At 31.9% G+C, this 17,163-nt stretch overlaps 1 protein-coding gene across 1 annotated transcript in view; it reads left to right on the forward strand.

The window, feature by feature from the left end:
- LOC118183062 (inactive dipeptidyl peptidase 10-like) overlaps nucleotides 1-17,163 on the forward strand; it is a 484,033-nt gene that overhangs the window by 322,816 nt on the left and 144,054 nt on the right. Inside the window, exon 3 of the mRNA XM_085819647.1 lies at nucleotides 7,181-7,279. Coding sequence (XP_085675773.1) covers nucleotides 7,181-7,279 — 99 coding nt within the window. The remainder of the gene's footprint in view (nucleotides 1-7,180; nucleotides 7,280-17,163) is intronic.

Raw genomic sequence — 17,163 nt, forward strand, 5'->3', positions numbered from 1 at the left:
CTCATGTTTGTTATTTTCAAAAGTATATCTCTCTTATTTTGCTGCTCTAGTGCATGCTTTCCCAAAATGGCTTATTAGTCGCTTAACATTTTTTCTCATTGAAGGGCGGTAAATGAGAGATATGTATAAGATATGTATATTATCTACAAAAATACTAATACACATGATATAGAATTATAATATTGCTAATTAAATGTGAATGATATAATGATTAACAGAATTCTATTATCAGTATATGAACCAGTAAATGTAATAGTAATAAAATTTTAACAATAATAATATTAGTATTAAATAGGAGTAAAACTACTATATAACATTAAGGTTAGTGGAATTGCAATGTGTTAAAAAATCGTATAATGCAGTAGAATATGACAGTAAGATGAAAGACGTAAAATAATATAATTAAAGATGAAGTATATTAATAATATTAAAGATTATTAATATTAATGATTAGTGATTATTAATATTATACATGTAAGGGATGAAAGAGATGAAAAGCTTAAAAGAAAATATTAGGAAAAATATGGGATTAATGCTAATATGTTATATATTGCTAGTTATTAAGGAAGGCTGACATTTATGGCCATAATGTATTATAATTAAAATAATAATTGGATAAATAATATATGTAATAGTTAATAACTAATGAATGATAAAATCTAAGATAAGTAAACATCTAAGGAACAATAATAAAATAAACAAGGTATTAGAATAGAAACATAAATGAGATGATAATATACTTATTATTTATTAATGTATAATAATATTAGGATACAGAATATTCAGTGAGTAATAATATAGAACATTTGAAATAGTTACATAAATAAGTTCATGAGATGTATAAATGTAAGATAGTTAAAAATGTAAATATTTGTATAAAGTTAATCATGATGAGTCGGGGGCCTATTGTACAAAGGAATAATAAACAATCATACTTATGTCTGTTAAGTCAAGGACTCAGAGTCTTTGAGTTCTTTAAAGTAATCCAAATATGCAGAATTTCAGAGTTCAAGTATAATAGATCTAAACGTTGAAGTTAATAAATATTTAGTCTTTTTTCCAGAGTTTCAATATTGAAGAATGTTAGACTTTGGTTATAAAATTAATTGGTAGAAGTCTCATCTTGAAATGTCTATAATGTTTTTAGTGTGCATAATAATCACAATTTTCTTGAAAGAAAATTTAAAGTTATATCGTCATCCATATAAATGTTTTTAGAAGATAGTCTAGAAATAAATAAATAGTCCGTGACTGTAGAGTTAAATAAAAGGTAAACAGTCGTTGAGAATATAAGTAGGTCCTGAATATAAGAAGAAAACATTCCTTGAGTTGGTAGCCTTTAAGTTAAAAATATTTGATTAGAAGTTCTTCTAAGTGAAGATAAAACGACATATAAATATGTACAATGATGAAGCCAGTAAAAGTACAGAGGATGTAATTTGGATGATTAGATTTTCCGTATTAAGTAAATATATAATATATTAAGTAGTATATTCCATATTAAGTAAATTAAAAGAAAAATTCTAGTAGGCACGCTAAAAAGCTGCTTAAATACTGTGGTTCCGTGGAAACTTTAACATAAGTAAATTTGGTTGCAGTGAAATGCGTTAAAAGAGAAAAATACAGCATTTGATTATTTACAAATAAAAATCAACAATAATAGTAAGCTATATGCTAAACTAATTAAGTATGTTTAAAACATAGTAAAAGTATTAACTAATTAATCGAGTTAAAAATAAAATTAAGAAGCGGTAAACGGTCGATTAGCCCAATTCGAAGTTCACTATGGCACGTCAGGGGAAATATTTTTTAATGAACTTCGAACTAAGCTAACTCCATCACGCGTTTCGCCGAAACAGACAATAGGTTTTTAATCGTCTGTTCTTTCTACTTTACTTTAAACCATATTAAGTAAATATATAGTATATTAAGTAGTATGTTCCATATTAAGTAAATATATAGTATATTAAGTAACATTTTCCATATTAAGTATTTCTATATTTGTGAGAGAAGGACACGCTATCGGGCGCCAAACTTCGTCGAAAATGTCCATTTCAGAGGAAAAGGTTTACTTGTATGGTCTGGGATAGCAACGAACCCCACGCCGACCACTACCTGATTCCTGGTGGACCAGTCACAACGTTATAGCGCGATGAAATTCTACATCTTCTTGTGTGTTCCTCTACCACTGGAATGGGTAACTACGTGATATTTACGGAGGGTAACGCCTGCCACCTAAAGCTCGAGTGTTGTAAAAAGTTATCTGCAGAGTGAAACCATTCCATATCTTCCATGGCCTGCAATGTCACGGAGCTGAATCCCATAGTGCATGCATGGAACATATTGGAAAAGTGATTAGCAGGTCGCAATGTGCTGCCAGGCAGCCTCCACGAGTTGTGACATATAGGGAATGGGTTACCGTAATTTCCGGAAGAAAAGCCGCATCAGCGTAAACGCCGCAATAGATTAAATTGCGCGTGACATCGTCGTGGGCCGTATAGATGCAAAAACTCAACCTAAGTCCTGATATATGACATATCAGTTAAGAAAAATGCATAAAATGAAATCGTAACTCAAAAATAAATTAAAGGTAAGAAATGTGTAGCTTCTGTGCCGTTTAGAGACATTTTCAAAAATTTTCCGCTCCCTAATTAAAAACTATTCAACAAGTACTTGTACCCAAACTGATGGGATCTGTATTTGGCAGAATGCCAAGAAAAATCCATTCATGCTGAAGGGGAAATACGTCAGAGTTCGTTATTTCGAGGCAGGTGGAGTCGTGTCCGCCTTTGAAAAAAATTGCAGAAAAGGCAGGGGTGGGAAGAGGATGGGTCCTGGAAGATTCATCGAATGGCAGAGGAGAGAGACTATTCAAACTGATGAGAATGTTGATTTGAAAAGGGGAAGAATGTTATTGTTCTGAGATATCGTTTAGGGTGAATAATGCATGTAGGTCCGTTCAAGGGAAAGAATGTAAACAAAATAACTTTCTCAAAAAGCAACTGAGTGGTCTTTTGTGTGGGAACAGCACCAGTCTATGCACAATGACAAGGCCATCCAAACTATGTACAATGAACATCATAGGAAATATTTTATTTTTAGTGCACCTAAACGCCGCATGGGTAGATACTCCGCACCCGCTGAAAATTTAAGTTTTAAACACGTAAACGCCGCGGCGTTTCTTCCGGAAATTACGGTAATTACTGTTGCAATAAGCAATAAACGAAGCTATTGCCAGCCTTCCTCGCCGTTGTCAAGAATACATATCAGCTATAGGATATCATATCTATTATTAACGTGATGGTTCCATTACATATTCTTCTGACCCATTTGGTCATAATACTTTTTATATATATATTTGCTTTACTGCTTGCTATGTAATCTAATAATACCTCCCCAACATCTTGGACGAATTTCAGGCACATCCATTAAATAGTTTTTGTTTTATTTTGTTCTTTGCCTTGGTTGCTTATTTTTTTAGCAAGATATTCCCAATTTATGCAATTAACATTCCAAATTCATGATAAACATTTATTTAAATTTAAATTATTTTTAACGTGTTTTGTAAATTAAACAAGAAGAAGTATAGAAAATGTTGATAAATGCCAAAGCTTGAATAAAAGTGTTTTTTTAATTCAAAAATTAGAACAAAATTCTTAGAAGGTGAGTAAAGGAATTAGCGCCCTTTTCCCTCCGTTTGGAAACCTCTGTTTTATATGTTTCGCAGAAATTAACGTTAGGATTTTAAATCTTGCTATCATTTATAAATTATATGCTGATATGTATTCTAAATTTACTATGGCAGTAAACAATTGAATAGTGTAATGCATTTTTTAAATGTATTTCCTAACAACCATCTTCATGCTAACCTATCATGAATTTCGAGATTGCAGTTTTAATCCTAACATTGTCAAGAACAGTGATACCCATAAGAGATATTCTCAATCTAATGCGTATTTTGAGCATTTTAATTAGAAAAAAAAATATAGGTAATTTTAATTAAATGAGCCTTACAAGGAAATTAATTCAAAAACGTTTTGCTCGTTTTTAAAGAAAATGGCTGAGATACATTAAAAAAAGGAAATGTTAACGCTGAGTATTTTAATTAGAACCGTGATCGAAACGGTCTGTTAAAAATATTTAAACAATAAAGTGCATTTAAAACTTCTAAAGGGAAATTTATTCAACACAAATTTAAGATTTTGTGAAAATATACTAAATGATAAGGGAAAATTAAAAATTATTCATATTTTACACAATAGTTGAATTTCTTTTTAAGGAAGGTGAGCGTGGTCATTGATATCTTAATATTTACTAATCCAGAAGACAAACAACAAAAATCAGCGTTATATTTATAAAATTTTCACAGGACTAGTTTCGATGGTTTTACCGAACCACCATCCTCAGCTGCAAAACCGCAAATGAACAAGATAGGAAAAAATGATTAGATAAGATAAGAAAGCCTGGACAAGAATAAGCAAGTGGCGCCATCTGTTGGTGAAACCAGAACTAAAACATAATTTCTTTAAAGGCCGAAGGTTGCACGTGGTGTGGCCGCCATTTTGTGATTGCATGAGTTTCGTGAGGGATTTTTCTGCTGTTTTGTGTGTTTGCGGTTTTGCAGCTGAGGATGGTGGTTCGGTAAAACCATAGAAACTAGTCCTGTGAAAATTTTATAAATATAACGCTGATTTTTGTTGTTTGTCTTCTGAATTAGTATTTATTCGGCGTGTTATTGTGTCTTAATCTTAATATTTGTTTCAGTATCATAATATCTTTAAGACATTTCGTGAAATGAGGTAACCCGTCTGTGTTCGGTAGAAAATAATAATAATAGTGTTCAGAGGGAAGTAATCTAAAAATAACCATATTAGTGATTAGAGAAAAAAAAAGAGTATTCTTCCTGAATCCTGTAGGATGAGAGTCAGAAATACCAAACCTGCGTGATGCTTGCTGGAATCATATATCTCTTTTTCCGCTTTTGTTTTCTCTTGTGGAAGATGGGACTATTGATTGCAGAGATCTGAGAAGATGGCAGGAAGTAAAGTCCCTGGGTTAGGCTATCCGCCCTTAGGGCCATGGCTATCTCGAGAAATATAAACTTCGGTTCAGCAGCGTTTTTATTCAACCTGATAATTTTTTGTAAATATTTCCTGCTACTTCTTCTATCCTGGTTTCGCGAAAAGATAAAATGCTTCGAAAAAAGCTTGGAGAAAAGTCTAAGAATTTTGGAGAAATAATAATATAATGGATACTTTTTTCAAATGGAAGCAAGAGTGTAAAAAATGCGAAAAGATTAATGAATAATGTTTTTGAAACCAGAGGAGCTGAGCATTTCATCTTCAGGTTATCTTTTAAGAAGTCACATATAACTGAAATATTGCTACGTTTTATCTTTCTTCACTTTAATTATAAAACATGAAACCTTAGCAAAATTTATAAAGATAAATAATATAAAGTAAAATCCTAAATTTCCAAGCAATTTGTTATGATAATTTTACCTGGATGCAAATAATCTACTGATACGTTCTGTAAAGAGTAAGACGAAGTTCATTTCTCCTCCTACTTAAGTATGAATTGCATATTAGTAATAGAAGAAATTTTAATAAAAACTAAAAGTCTGAAAGTGTTAAGATTTTAAAGGTCGCCTAAAAGGGTTTGTTAAGGTTTTTCTACTCTCTCGCTGAGCCCTCAGGCTACTAGTCTCATGCTGCATTCACTCGGGCTAACCTATTTTTTTTTTTTGTACATTTAGCTTCATTATTAAACATTATTTTCTTCCCGCTTACGCCATATATACTTCAACAGAACAATTACAAAAATTTTAAAAACTCCGTGGATCTAGAACTCCCGATGAAGTGTCAAGTTTTGGTATACATTTTTCTACTTTCTGCAGTCTTTTTTTAGTTTATCATATCAGTGCACAATGTTCTTAGCAAGCTGGTTTGAAACGTTTTGCCATTTTATTATTAATGTTTTATGTGTTAAATTCATTAAATAAATATTATGTTCTTTGCACTTAAGCCAGATAAAATTCAGTTGGTTACCAAAATCACAAAGTAATGTAAAAACAGCACATCTTTTGAATTTCCGATATACAGCCTCTCGCGCTGGAGATAAAAAATCTTTCATCCGTAGAGTATTACCATTACTCGCTTTCAAATCGTTGAGTTTGTTAAAACGGACTTCCAGGAGCACTCTGGTGCACTTTCATTCCAGGAGCACTTTCATTCGGACTTCCAGGAGCACTCTGGTGCACTTTCATTCCAGGAGCACTTTCATTCGGACTTCCAGGAGCACTCAGGTGGATGACTACGTTATTCAAAATTTAATGATCCTATATTAGGTGGGTTTTTCACACTTCGAGAAATATACATATATATTCATGCATATTCTTCGTTATTTAATTTCTTTAAAAGTAACACAGGGAGATAAAATATCGTGGCAGCAATTTTTAAAATAATTCAGTCATTTAGAGTGATATGCCGCTAAACCTCGTTTTGAGACTAAAATCCCATTTGGATTTACGCCCTTTTGTGCTAGCAATCCGAATATAGAACAGGAAATTTCACAAACGGTAATCGAAAGAGATAAAAGCAATTATTAAATAAAGTAATTAATGATGATAGTTTATTAGATTCTTATTTGCAAATTTTGAAGTTATAAAATGCATTTCACAAAATATGAAAAAATCTTAAACGGAAGCTTTTTATTTTTATCATAGGGCAAGAAGGGGATTTATGAAGAGAAAAGATTCTTAATTATCAGATTATCAAACTTAAGATCATTAAAAGTGGCTGTTGCAAAGTTTACGACGTAAAAGATCTTACGAATATGATTTCAAAAATATCTACAGTTCTCACTTTGAATATAATAAAATATCACGTAAGCTGCAAATGGAATTTACATGGAAACCTGCAGTTATCGGAAACCGATTCACATTTTGAAGCAATTGAAATTTTACATAGAAGAACGAAAGAAATAGTTCAGATTGTGAACAGTAATGAAATATTATCTCATATTTCCCTTTGAGTTAAAGATTTCTTCCATTATTTTATCTACAAATATTGATATTTCAAACAATAAGCTTTCTGAAGGCAATATGTTTCACTTTTATATCATTGTAGTGTATGATATGTACAATTTGCATAGTAATGTTAAATACTTTCCAAAATTTCAGGAAATACTGGTAATGACTTGATGAACGAAAGGATAAGTCTGTCAGATATACTGGAAGGAAATTTGGTGCCACGAAGATTCAATGGTAGTTGGTTGAAAGGTAAGAATATTTATGACATGAATTTAATGCAGGTCAGGAAAATTAAAAATTGATTTTAGATTTATTGATTACTTAAAATTCATATATTTAATAAACTGATTCACATCTTTTGATAACTTTGTAATAAAATACTTCGTAATAAATATAAGTAAGGTATTTCCAAACGATTACACGAATAAATAAGGCTTGAACGACTGATTATAAATATGTGATAAAAATGTAATATAATAAATGCATTCTAGAGACATTAGATATTTTTTTGAAGCAAGATACAGGAAAAATGGCCAATGCCTTCTCTGGGACTGGAACTTGAACCTTTCAAATACGTGGTGAATGTGCGACTGCTACACGACGAAGGCATGGTGGAAAGAGGGAGAAAATATCTTATTAGCATAATAAGATAAATATTTTTATAATCATATCATGTAAACAAAATTAGGTCTATGCTTTTACGATCAAAAACATTTGAGGTGGAAGAAACTAAATGTTTAGAAGCTCGTTAACAAATGCTATAAAAATAAAGCTCTGTATTTAAGTTTTCGAGAGTCAAATGTTTTTAAAATTTGGCTTTGATACTAGATACATATGAATGCACTGATCTCAAATTCCGAATTTTAGAACCTCAAAAAATTTCAGTATTTTCGGTCTAAGAAAATTCATTTACATGGCTAGATGTTCAAAAGGTATTTCGTTATAATACTTTAAAGAGACATTTGATCGTGAAATACATGAATTTTTTTAAAAAAAATATAAAGATACTGCAAAATCTCTATTGAATAAAAAGACTAAATCTTGTCACTGCATAAAATAGTTTACAATAGGTATGATGTGTGAGTCCACTTCAAATCTTAAAATTATCTTTTTATCATATGAGTGAAAAAGATATATGTGAATAGAAACTCATAATATAAGATCTGAATTTTTGAAATTAAATACAAATCTGTACTGAATTAAAAATTCAAATTTATTTCCATGAATATAAGGTGTTTGATATCAGTTGTCTTCATAATATGAAATATTTTCTTTTGCTTCCTATGTTTCTGCATAATACCTTTACTCTACTCATTTTTTGTGACGCATCGTTTATTATTTTTGTTGAACAGTCTTCGATAGAGATGACGAACATTTATTTCTAAATTCTCAAGCAGTGCACTGAAACCCCTTGGTTCCATTCAATTTAGAAGAACATTAAAGCCAGGCTATCAATTTAAGTTTTTTGACGTCTCAAGCATCAATCAAATTGACGGAATGATTGCTTGATACAGTAACCATCAAAAACACTGGAAGCGGAGAATGATTGATAAAGAAAACTGGAGTTATAAATAATAATAAAATAAAAAATTTCCTTTAACGGTCTATTTTAGGTAGGCGCTTTTATTTTTATTCCTTTGATATTATTAATGATTGATTAAAATAATATTAAAGAAAAGTTTAAAATTCCTTTCTCAGCACTATATCATTTCACTTCAACTCTTCACCGCTAGATATCATCTGACATTACCTGAATATTTAAAAGTATCAGAATGCAGCCATTCCTTTCCTCGTATTTATTTACAGTGGGATATTGTACGTAGGTCTTAATAAGCATTTCAAATTAAAAAGCATGCTTTGTAATTGGTTATATTAGGATAACCCTGAGGAATTTAAAAATGAATTTAATCTTCAAATTGTGATGAAATTAACAAAAATTACTTAAAAGCATTCTTCCTATGGAAATTTTAGGAGAGAGCAAAATATTCTCAGGGCCGTAGCTTTTGAATTGATGCATGAGTAAAATATTTTTCTAGTCAGTAAATTAAGTAAATATTTATTGTATGGTAGATATTTCTGATAAGATAAATAATATAAAATTCACGTAAATTAAAAAAATAAAAAAAAAATTCTGAAAGCCTTCAGATTTTACATTACGCCCAAAGTGGCTTTTTTTAACGTTTTTTATGTTACATTTATTTATTAAATATTATGTTCTTCGCACTTAAATCATAAAATTGAATTCAACAGCAATATCGAAAAATGATTTTAATATGAGCATATCCTTAGAATTTCCGATACAGTCTAGCGTGATGGAGATAAAAAAATTTTGTTTTTTTCCCGTAAAGTTTTGCCATTGCTCGCTTCGAAATCGTTCAGTTTCTTAATCAAAAAATCGGTAATGTGTTACAAAGTATGAAATCGATAATAAAACAAATTTCAAATTCCAACTTCGGGCTTCCAGATGCCCATATTCGAGTCTAGACGTACGTTATTCAAAATTTGATGGTTCTACGTACCGTTGTTTTATTGCTATGCGAGAAACGTACATACATATATGCAGATTCTCTATTTTCTAATTTCTTTAAATATAATGCAAGGCTGCAATACTTGATGGTAACAATTCGAAAGTGAACCGACATTTAGAGTGGACCAACGCAAAATCTCAAAACAAAATTAATAGCCCTTCTGGGCTAACGCCCTTTGGGCTAAAAATGGGGAATTTAAAATTCTCTCAATCAATGTGTTCGGTAAACCAAGAATTCTTACAAAACTCTGAAGCATTTAAAGAGGTTAGATACTAAGTCAAGTTACCATGTTTATATGACTAAAAGTGGGCGTTACATACAGGCGATACTGCACTGTCGAAAATATTTTAATATAAAAGGTAAAATAATTACAAGTCTCTTATATACAGTGCATCTAGGACGTTTTAGAGCTAATATTTTGAAAAAAAATTCTTTCATGCTTACCAAACGCTTGCTTCTCCTAAAATACCATCATCTTATCGAATGAATCGAGAATGGTACATGCAGTTAATTATTTGCTTTGCTTTAGTAAGTATGTGTTGCCATGAATTAAAATGCTGATCAAGGAATATCAGTTAAGGTTCAGCGTAAACGGGAAAACAACAACAGAAGCACTGGAAATGTTCTGTAAAGAGTATGGGGTTTAAGCATTAGAATATGACCCAATGGTTGCCGTTGGTGAGGATGATTTCGTACTGAGCATAAGAATAATAGTGATAATGAATCTAGGAAGTGTCGCCATTAACAGACATGAAAGAATGAGATCACCGACAATATTTGCTGGAAATATAGCCACTTGTTTCTTCGAATCACAGCTGAATGAATCAGGCGTCATCAAACACATCTTCCATACCAAAAGCATCTGCCATAAAATAAAATGTTTGCTTAATTTACTGGTTAGAATAATAATTCACTCATGCATCATTTCAAAAGCTGCGAAGCGGAAAATGTTTTGCTCTCTTCAAAAAATTCTAGGACAGGATCAATGCATTTGGGTAAGTTTTATTAATTTCATTACAGTTCAAAGCTTGAATTCAGCTTTAAAATTTTTCAGGTTTATTCTAATATTAGCAGTTACAAAAATTTTTTTTCGTTTGAAATGCTTATTAAAACTTATATACAAAATTCCAATGGAATCAAGTACGGGGAAAGGAAAAGCTCCATTTTTATATTTATAAATAATCAAGTAATATAGTAAATTGATGCTGAGCTGAAAAAGGATTCTTTACTTTTATTTAATATTATTTTAATCAGTCATTAATATTATCAAAATGATAAAAATGAAAACCCCTGCCTAAAATCAGCATCATTCAGAATATTGCTTCAGAACACTGCTCACAAATTGTCTTGCGAGACAATTGAAACGAAACATGTTCTCGTTTTGTTCCTCACATACATCGATGGCAAGACAAAAAGAAGATCACATTTCTTTACGCCTTGATTTGATCCAAGCAACAGACATTAAACATGATTTTCAAATAAACTGGAGATGAAATTTGATAGTTTGTGTTTCATTCTGAGATAAAATGACAATCGTGAGCTTATGTTGAAAGAACGTTCACCACAGTCTTAGAAATGTTTGTTTCAAAAATCTCGACTAAAAATGATAATGATACTGAAAACTAATTCTGTTGTATGAAAGTCATTTTATTTTATATAAATAAAGAAGAAGGCAATATACAGGGTGATCTTTTTTAAAGTGACAGTGTTTGGAGCGCCCTGTAGCGCTATCTAATAGCCGAAATGGAACCAAACTTGGAACTTAGACTAATCAAGACATGGGACATCACGACATAAATCGTACAGTTAAATTATTAATATTAAAATAAATAAATTAATTTGGGTGGCATTTTTTGATCAGAATGAAATAACTCACAAGGAATGTAGTACCTGAGAGACAGATGGTGGATTACATATTTGAATAAGACTAATGAATACATTTCTGAAGAAATTGAATTACGTTAAACGTAGAAAAGCTTAACCAAATAACCAGTTCTTGCTGTATGATTGTGCGCCGTCACACAACTCACTTCTTGCGAAGTAGTTTTTAACAGAGGAAAGCATCCTAATCCTCAACTATTCCCTTTGTCTCCAGATATAACACCTACAGACTCTCAGCTCTGACATCATTATTTAATGGTACTGAAGAGCTTTAGAAAACAGTAGTAGATGAATTTGAAAGCTGTACTGAAGATGTTGTATATGAATGGTAAACATATATCTTAGATGTCTCATTTTGATGCAAAACTAAATACATTTTCTATTAACAATGAAAATGGATGGATAGGTTAGTCATCTTAATGTAATTTTTAAGATGTTTTATCTGTTTCAATAAGCTTTGAATGTTTTCAGAAGGAAAAACATTTCAAGGAATGCAAATATATTAAGTCCGTGCCAATGTTGTGCTTCATTTAGTGCCTCCTCTCAAAGCAAACCTATTTCAGTTCCTATTACCTCTCGATTCAAATATGAATTAAAAGTTTTATCGCATACATACTGTAGTCTTTTTGTTAATTTCGTGTGAAGTTACTCTAGACGAGGAATGATTCATAAAATACAGTTCATAAACGCTTCGTTTTTAAATAAATTAGTTATTAGGATTTCATTAACAACTTCAAATTTGGTTATCTGTATTTACTAAATAATACGACCTTTCTGGCAGTATGGCCGTGTGAGGTTGTACGTGCAGTATGGATATAAAAAATTCAGGATGCCTTTACACGTGATAGAAGGACTGTAAGCTTAAAAAAGAGCGTAGTTTGACATCTGTTGCCCAAGAGTTTGGACATGATAAAAATTTTGTTTAACGATTCTAGAAAGCCTACCAAACGATAGATGCTGTTGTAAAAAAGGTTGGTGGTGATTCCCAAGAAAGATATCTGTGACGTCTGATCGCCATATCATCCTGCAGGCCAAAGGCCGCCTTGAACGCAGCATACCATCGACAGCAGCCCATCAACGGCATCGTTTATAAGTAGTGTAGGGAATAAAAGTTTGGAGCCACATCATTGGAGTCACGTTCTCTTTTCTCGTTTTAATCTGATAAACGATTCTCGGTGCAGTTGATGTGAAAATAGATAGGGACACGTTTTTGTCCCACTAACATTAGATAAAGTAATCGCTGGGATGATCCTTGCGTGCTTGTATAGGGAAGGCATTATGATGAACGCACGGACAGAGTTCAGCGTTTCCGATAGAGGCTTACTTATTGGTGGTCGATACTGTGAAACGTTATCTTCTCCCACGTGCTTTTCCTAAGTAGTATTAGCTTCGACGTTTTTTTATGGAGGGCAATGTACAGCCACATAGGATTCATGCTATTAAGGAACTCCTGGTAAGGAAACATATCCACAGAATGGATTAACCAATGTGCTCCCCTGATTTAAATTCCATTGAACATGAGTGGGATACGTCTTGCGTCATAATCATACCCTCCGGGAGAACACCAAGCAACTAAAACAGTTGCTCCTTAACCCCTTAACTGCCGCGGGCGTATATATACGCCTTGCTCAGCCGATGCGTTAACTGCCCCAGATGCGCCCAGATGCGCAGCCGATGCGTTAACTTTGCGAATAATTTTAGGTGTAGCAGCGCAAAGCAAATGATAGCAGTTTGGAAGGAAATATATATACGCCTGGGGCAGTTAACGCATCGGCTGAGCAAGGCGTATATATACGCCCTCGGCAGTTAAGGAGTTAAAGAATGGAAATTATTACCTCAAGGAATGTTAAATAATCTGGTATTGAGTATCGTCAGACGGTGCTAAGCGGCTATCGTAGTTAGGACTTGTCATATGCCTTTACTAACGCTTTTATGTTTTACGTTTGTTGTTCTCCTTTTTGCCCAGATAGTTTTTGAATCAATGCAATTCTGTCAATAAAGCCTTTTATTATTCGTTCAGTACTGTATTTCTGTACTATTTATTTTTTTTTCTGCTCCTGTAATTTCCTTATCATTTAACATTGTGCTTCTTTAATATGAATTTCATGTCCCCTAATTGAATTTTGCTAAATTACGGCCAAATTCGGAAACGTTGCTTAAGTCTTGCTTATTAGTGTATAAAAGCCCACCAGCGCCGGAGCGCTATAAGCGATTAATACTGGTAGTTCGGTACAAGTTCGAATCCTGGCGAACTGACTGACTGCTTAGAAGTTTCCGTTGTTTTTCCCATGTGTAAGCGTATATATGAGGCAATCTCGCTTAGAATCTCCTCTCAAGCAGTTAGCCCTCCATTGCTTTATCACAATCAAGTAAACCAAAACAAAACAAAAAAAAATACTAGTATATAATATATACCATGTCTGCAATATTGAGTGAAGTACTGAAGTTCATATTCCGCAGTGATCCAATAAATGTGATAATGATAATGAAATTCGATGTAAAATAAAAATTACTACATATATTTATAAATTATACTGTAGTTTTTTGTAACTGATATTCAAGACTAATTAATTACATTTGAAACATCATCTAAAATTATTTAAATAAAGAGAGCAGCTTTAGGTCTTTTGAATTTTTATTTAAACAAATATTAATCAAAAGAGATTAATATTAAATGGCATATGAAATTGAATAATGTGTTAAGACTGGAATATTTATGCTTAAATTTATCATAGTGCTACAATATTTGAATTTAGAACAGTGAATTTTATTAAGAATTACTTTAAATATGCATAAAGGAAGCCTTTGTTAAATTACAAAGCACTTACCGATATCCTCTAGCGTACCTCTTATAGAGACCGTAACAAGTGAACAGTGTTTAAACCTTTTACTGCAGTTAAGCTATACTGATATATTAACTACTCAGTCGGATGCTATTACCATGGGACAATTCCTATCATATGAGTTATTTTACATATGATTATAGTATTAACGGTGTAAATACTGAGGCTCATAATCAGTACAGTGTTTATCGTCTCAAGTGGAAGATAGATCATTTAAACTTGACTGCTGAATATATGATAAAATGTTTGGGAACCAAAGAGGCCTGAGTTCAATGTGCCATTTACATAATCGTTGGTAGAAGTCTTCCATCAATTACTATCTCAAAACAATACTTAAACAAATTTGCTTTCAGTAACTATCTTTAAGCCTTTTAGATTTGAGAAATGATTACGAGGTAACGAATTCCTCGTAAAGGGAGATGCCTGTATCCCTGAAGTAAATACAGTTTGTGCTTAATAATATGTAAATTATACCAAAAATATGTTGGGATCATTAATCGAAATTATGATAATGGTTATATAGTTGCTAACTGAGACTTGCAGTCTAAAGTTGCAAACTGATAAATGCAGCTTTAAAAGGATTTTAAAGCTGCATTTTGTGAATCTACTGTATACTAAAATTCAAAGAATAACAAACAAAAATCGTATTTAAAGCGCTAAATAGGGGAAATCATTACATGAATCCAAAGTAAGTGTTTAAAACCATCTAAAATCTGAATTTCTCGAACACAAGTACAGCAATTCACATGATAATGATACTGAAAACTAATTCTGTTGTATGAAAATCATTTTATTTTACATAAACAAAGAAGAAGGCAATATACATTCGCAGTTTTGCTTACTCAAGAAAGAAGTTAAGCAAAATTCACCTTTTTCTGCTCTGTCTACGATGGAGAACTCATACAGTGTTCCTAAAATCTGAGCTTGAAAGCACCTTTAATTCTTATTGCATTTCTAACATTAAATGCAAAAACATTTTACATGAAAGTAAAGAAACATTAGTCTCTGTGTGTTCTAACTTTACTTTCAGTTATATAATCTAATAAAGCAACATTATGTGTTCAGTATACCTATTCTTTAGTTAGCAGATAGGGAGTGTTCAAAAGCCATTGCTACGGATATATCTCTAAATATCAACCTTGGATATATACTTCGAAGACCACAGCTTTTATAAAAAAGCTACATAGTTTTAGAAAGCATTTTATCACTGTGAAGACAAGGATTCTGTAAATAAAATGTAAATGTCTCTTGCACTGCGTAAATAATAATTCGTGCAGTATTCATTTTAATTCAGAAACTTTTCAGAAGCTAAATAATTTTCATAACTTCGCTTTCAAAATTTACAGAGACATTTGAAAATATATTTGGTGAATTTCATCACTTTTCAATAAATAGACAATCATTGTGTTGCGTAGACTTAGTATCTTGTGGCGATTAATTATTTCATTGTTACATGAATACCCCTATGATTTAGATAGCTCACAAACGCCCGAGCTGTAAAGTCGTTGAACACTGGTCGTTCGGCCCGAAGTCCGAATCCCGCAAATGGCTAACTGCATGGGTTCTTTCGGGGTTTTCCTCATGTGTAACCTGTATACTAGCCAGTTGTTCCTAGAAATTTCACCGCGAAGTCATCCCTCGCCTTCGGCGAATAGCCCTCAAGAGCTTATGACTCTTTTTTCACTTATTTTTACCCTACGGGAACAACATAGAAAAATATATTTAAAATGTGCATGTTATTTATTATTTTATTTTACTTTAGATTTTATTTACCCTTTTAGAGAAAACATGGCCTTAAAACCGTCATAATGTTTATCTAAGGCCTTTTTCAAAAAGAAGGAGACTTCATAAGTTTGCGATACCTAAATGTGTATGCATACTTGAGCGCATCTAAACAAAATCCAACTTTTACGAAGGTATTATGCAGAGGCATCTTTTATAAAAATGAACGATATAGGTTACCCATTCTTGAGAATTACATTAAAGTACTCATTTATAAATTCCGCCTTAATAATAGTCATTCATTTCTTATATCCTCTTATATTCTCATGAGCCTAATATCTCTAAACTTTGAAAACGAAGGGTAGGACAACACTCATAAAGTTATATAACTTATTCTTAGAACAAACCACGCAATTAAAATTTAGCAAATTGATTTCGGGCTTAGAACTTTACGTATCCGACTATTTATATTCAAATATCCATTTAAAAGACAAAACGGTGTATATTGTTTTAAGGTGCAAACATTTAACGTGATTAATTCAGAGGAAGTTGCATGATTCTTATGGCCGTAGCCATAAGAATCACTAGAAAGCTGAAAGATGAGAGCTTCAAAGACATCTCCGATATGATCCTTTTGAAAATAAAATTAGATTTCGCAAGCTCGCATCTCTTTGGAGAATAAAACATTTCGTTGAACTTTGTGATAAGATATTTTTGCATCCAACAAAAGAGCTGAGTCTAGAGCCTGTAGACGTGACGTACGCTATATATTCCTAAATCTTAGGCTGCAACATTTTTTCTTTGCCGAAACTGTAGATGAGTTGGAAATGGTGTCAAATAAAGTCACTGACTGCATATTGCAAATAAATTCGAAAAGTTGTCAAACAGAATGATAAGTGAGTTGCTTACATTAGAATTTGAGGCTATTCTAGATTTACTTTGTTATCTGCATCTAACCGGCTATCTTTCTGTGCAAATAAATGATTTAGCTGTTTTTATAAAAGAGAGAATAATGAAATAATATATTTTTATACTAAAAAATGAAGCACGTTTTAAATTCAATCGAAATTGAAATTTGCCTAGAAGTAAATCAATTTTTTTAACAAACAAAAGTGCTACTTTTTTATTTTATTTTTATTTATACAAATATTTAGACATT

The sequence above is a fragment of the Stegodyphus dumicola genome, chromosome 6 (genome assembly GCF_044657685.1).
Source record: "Stegodyphus dumicola isolate Sdum_Otavi_A_Nest chromosome 6, ASM4465768v1".
Lineage (NCBI taxonomy): Eukaryota > Metazoa > Arthropoda > Arachnida > Araneae > Eresidae > Stegodyphus > Stegodyphus dumicola.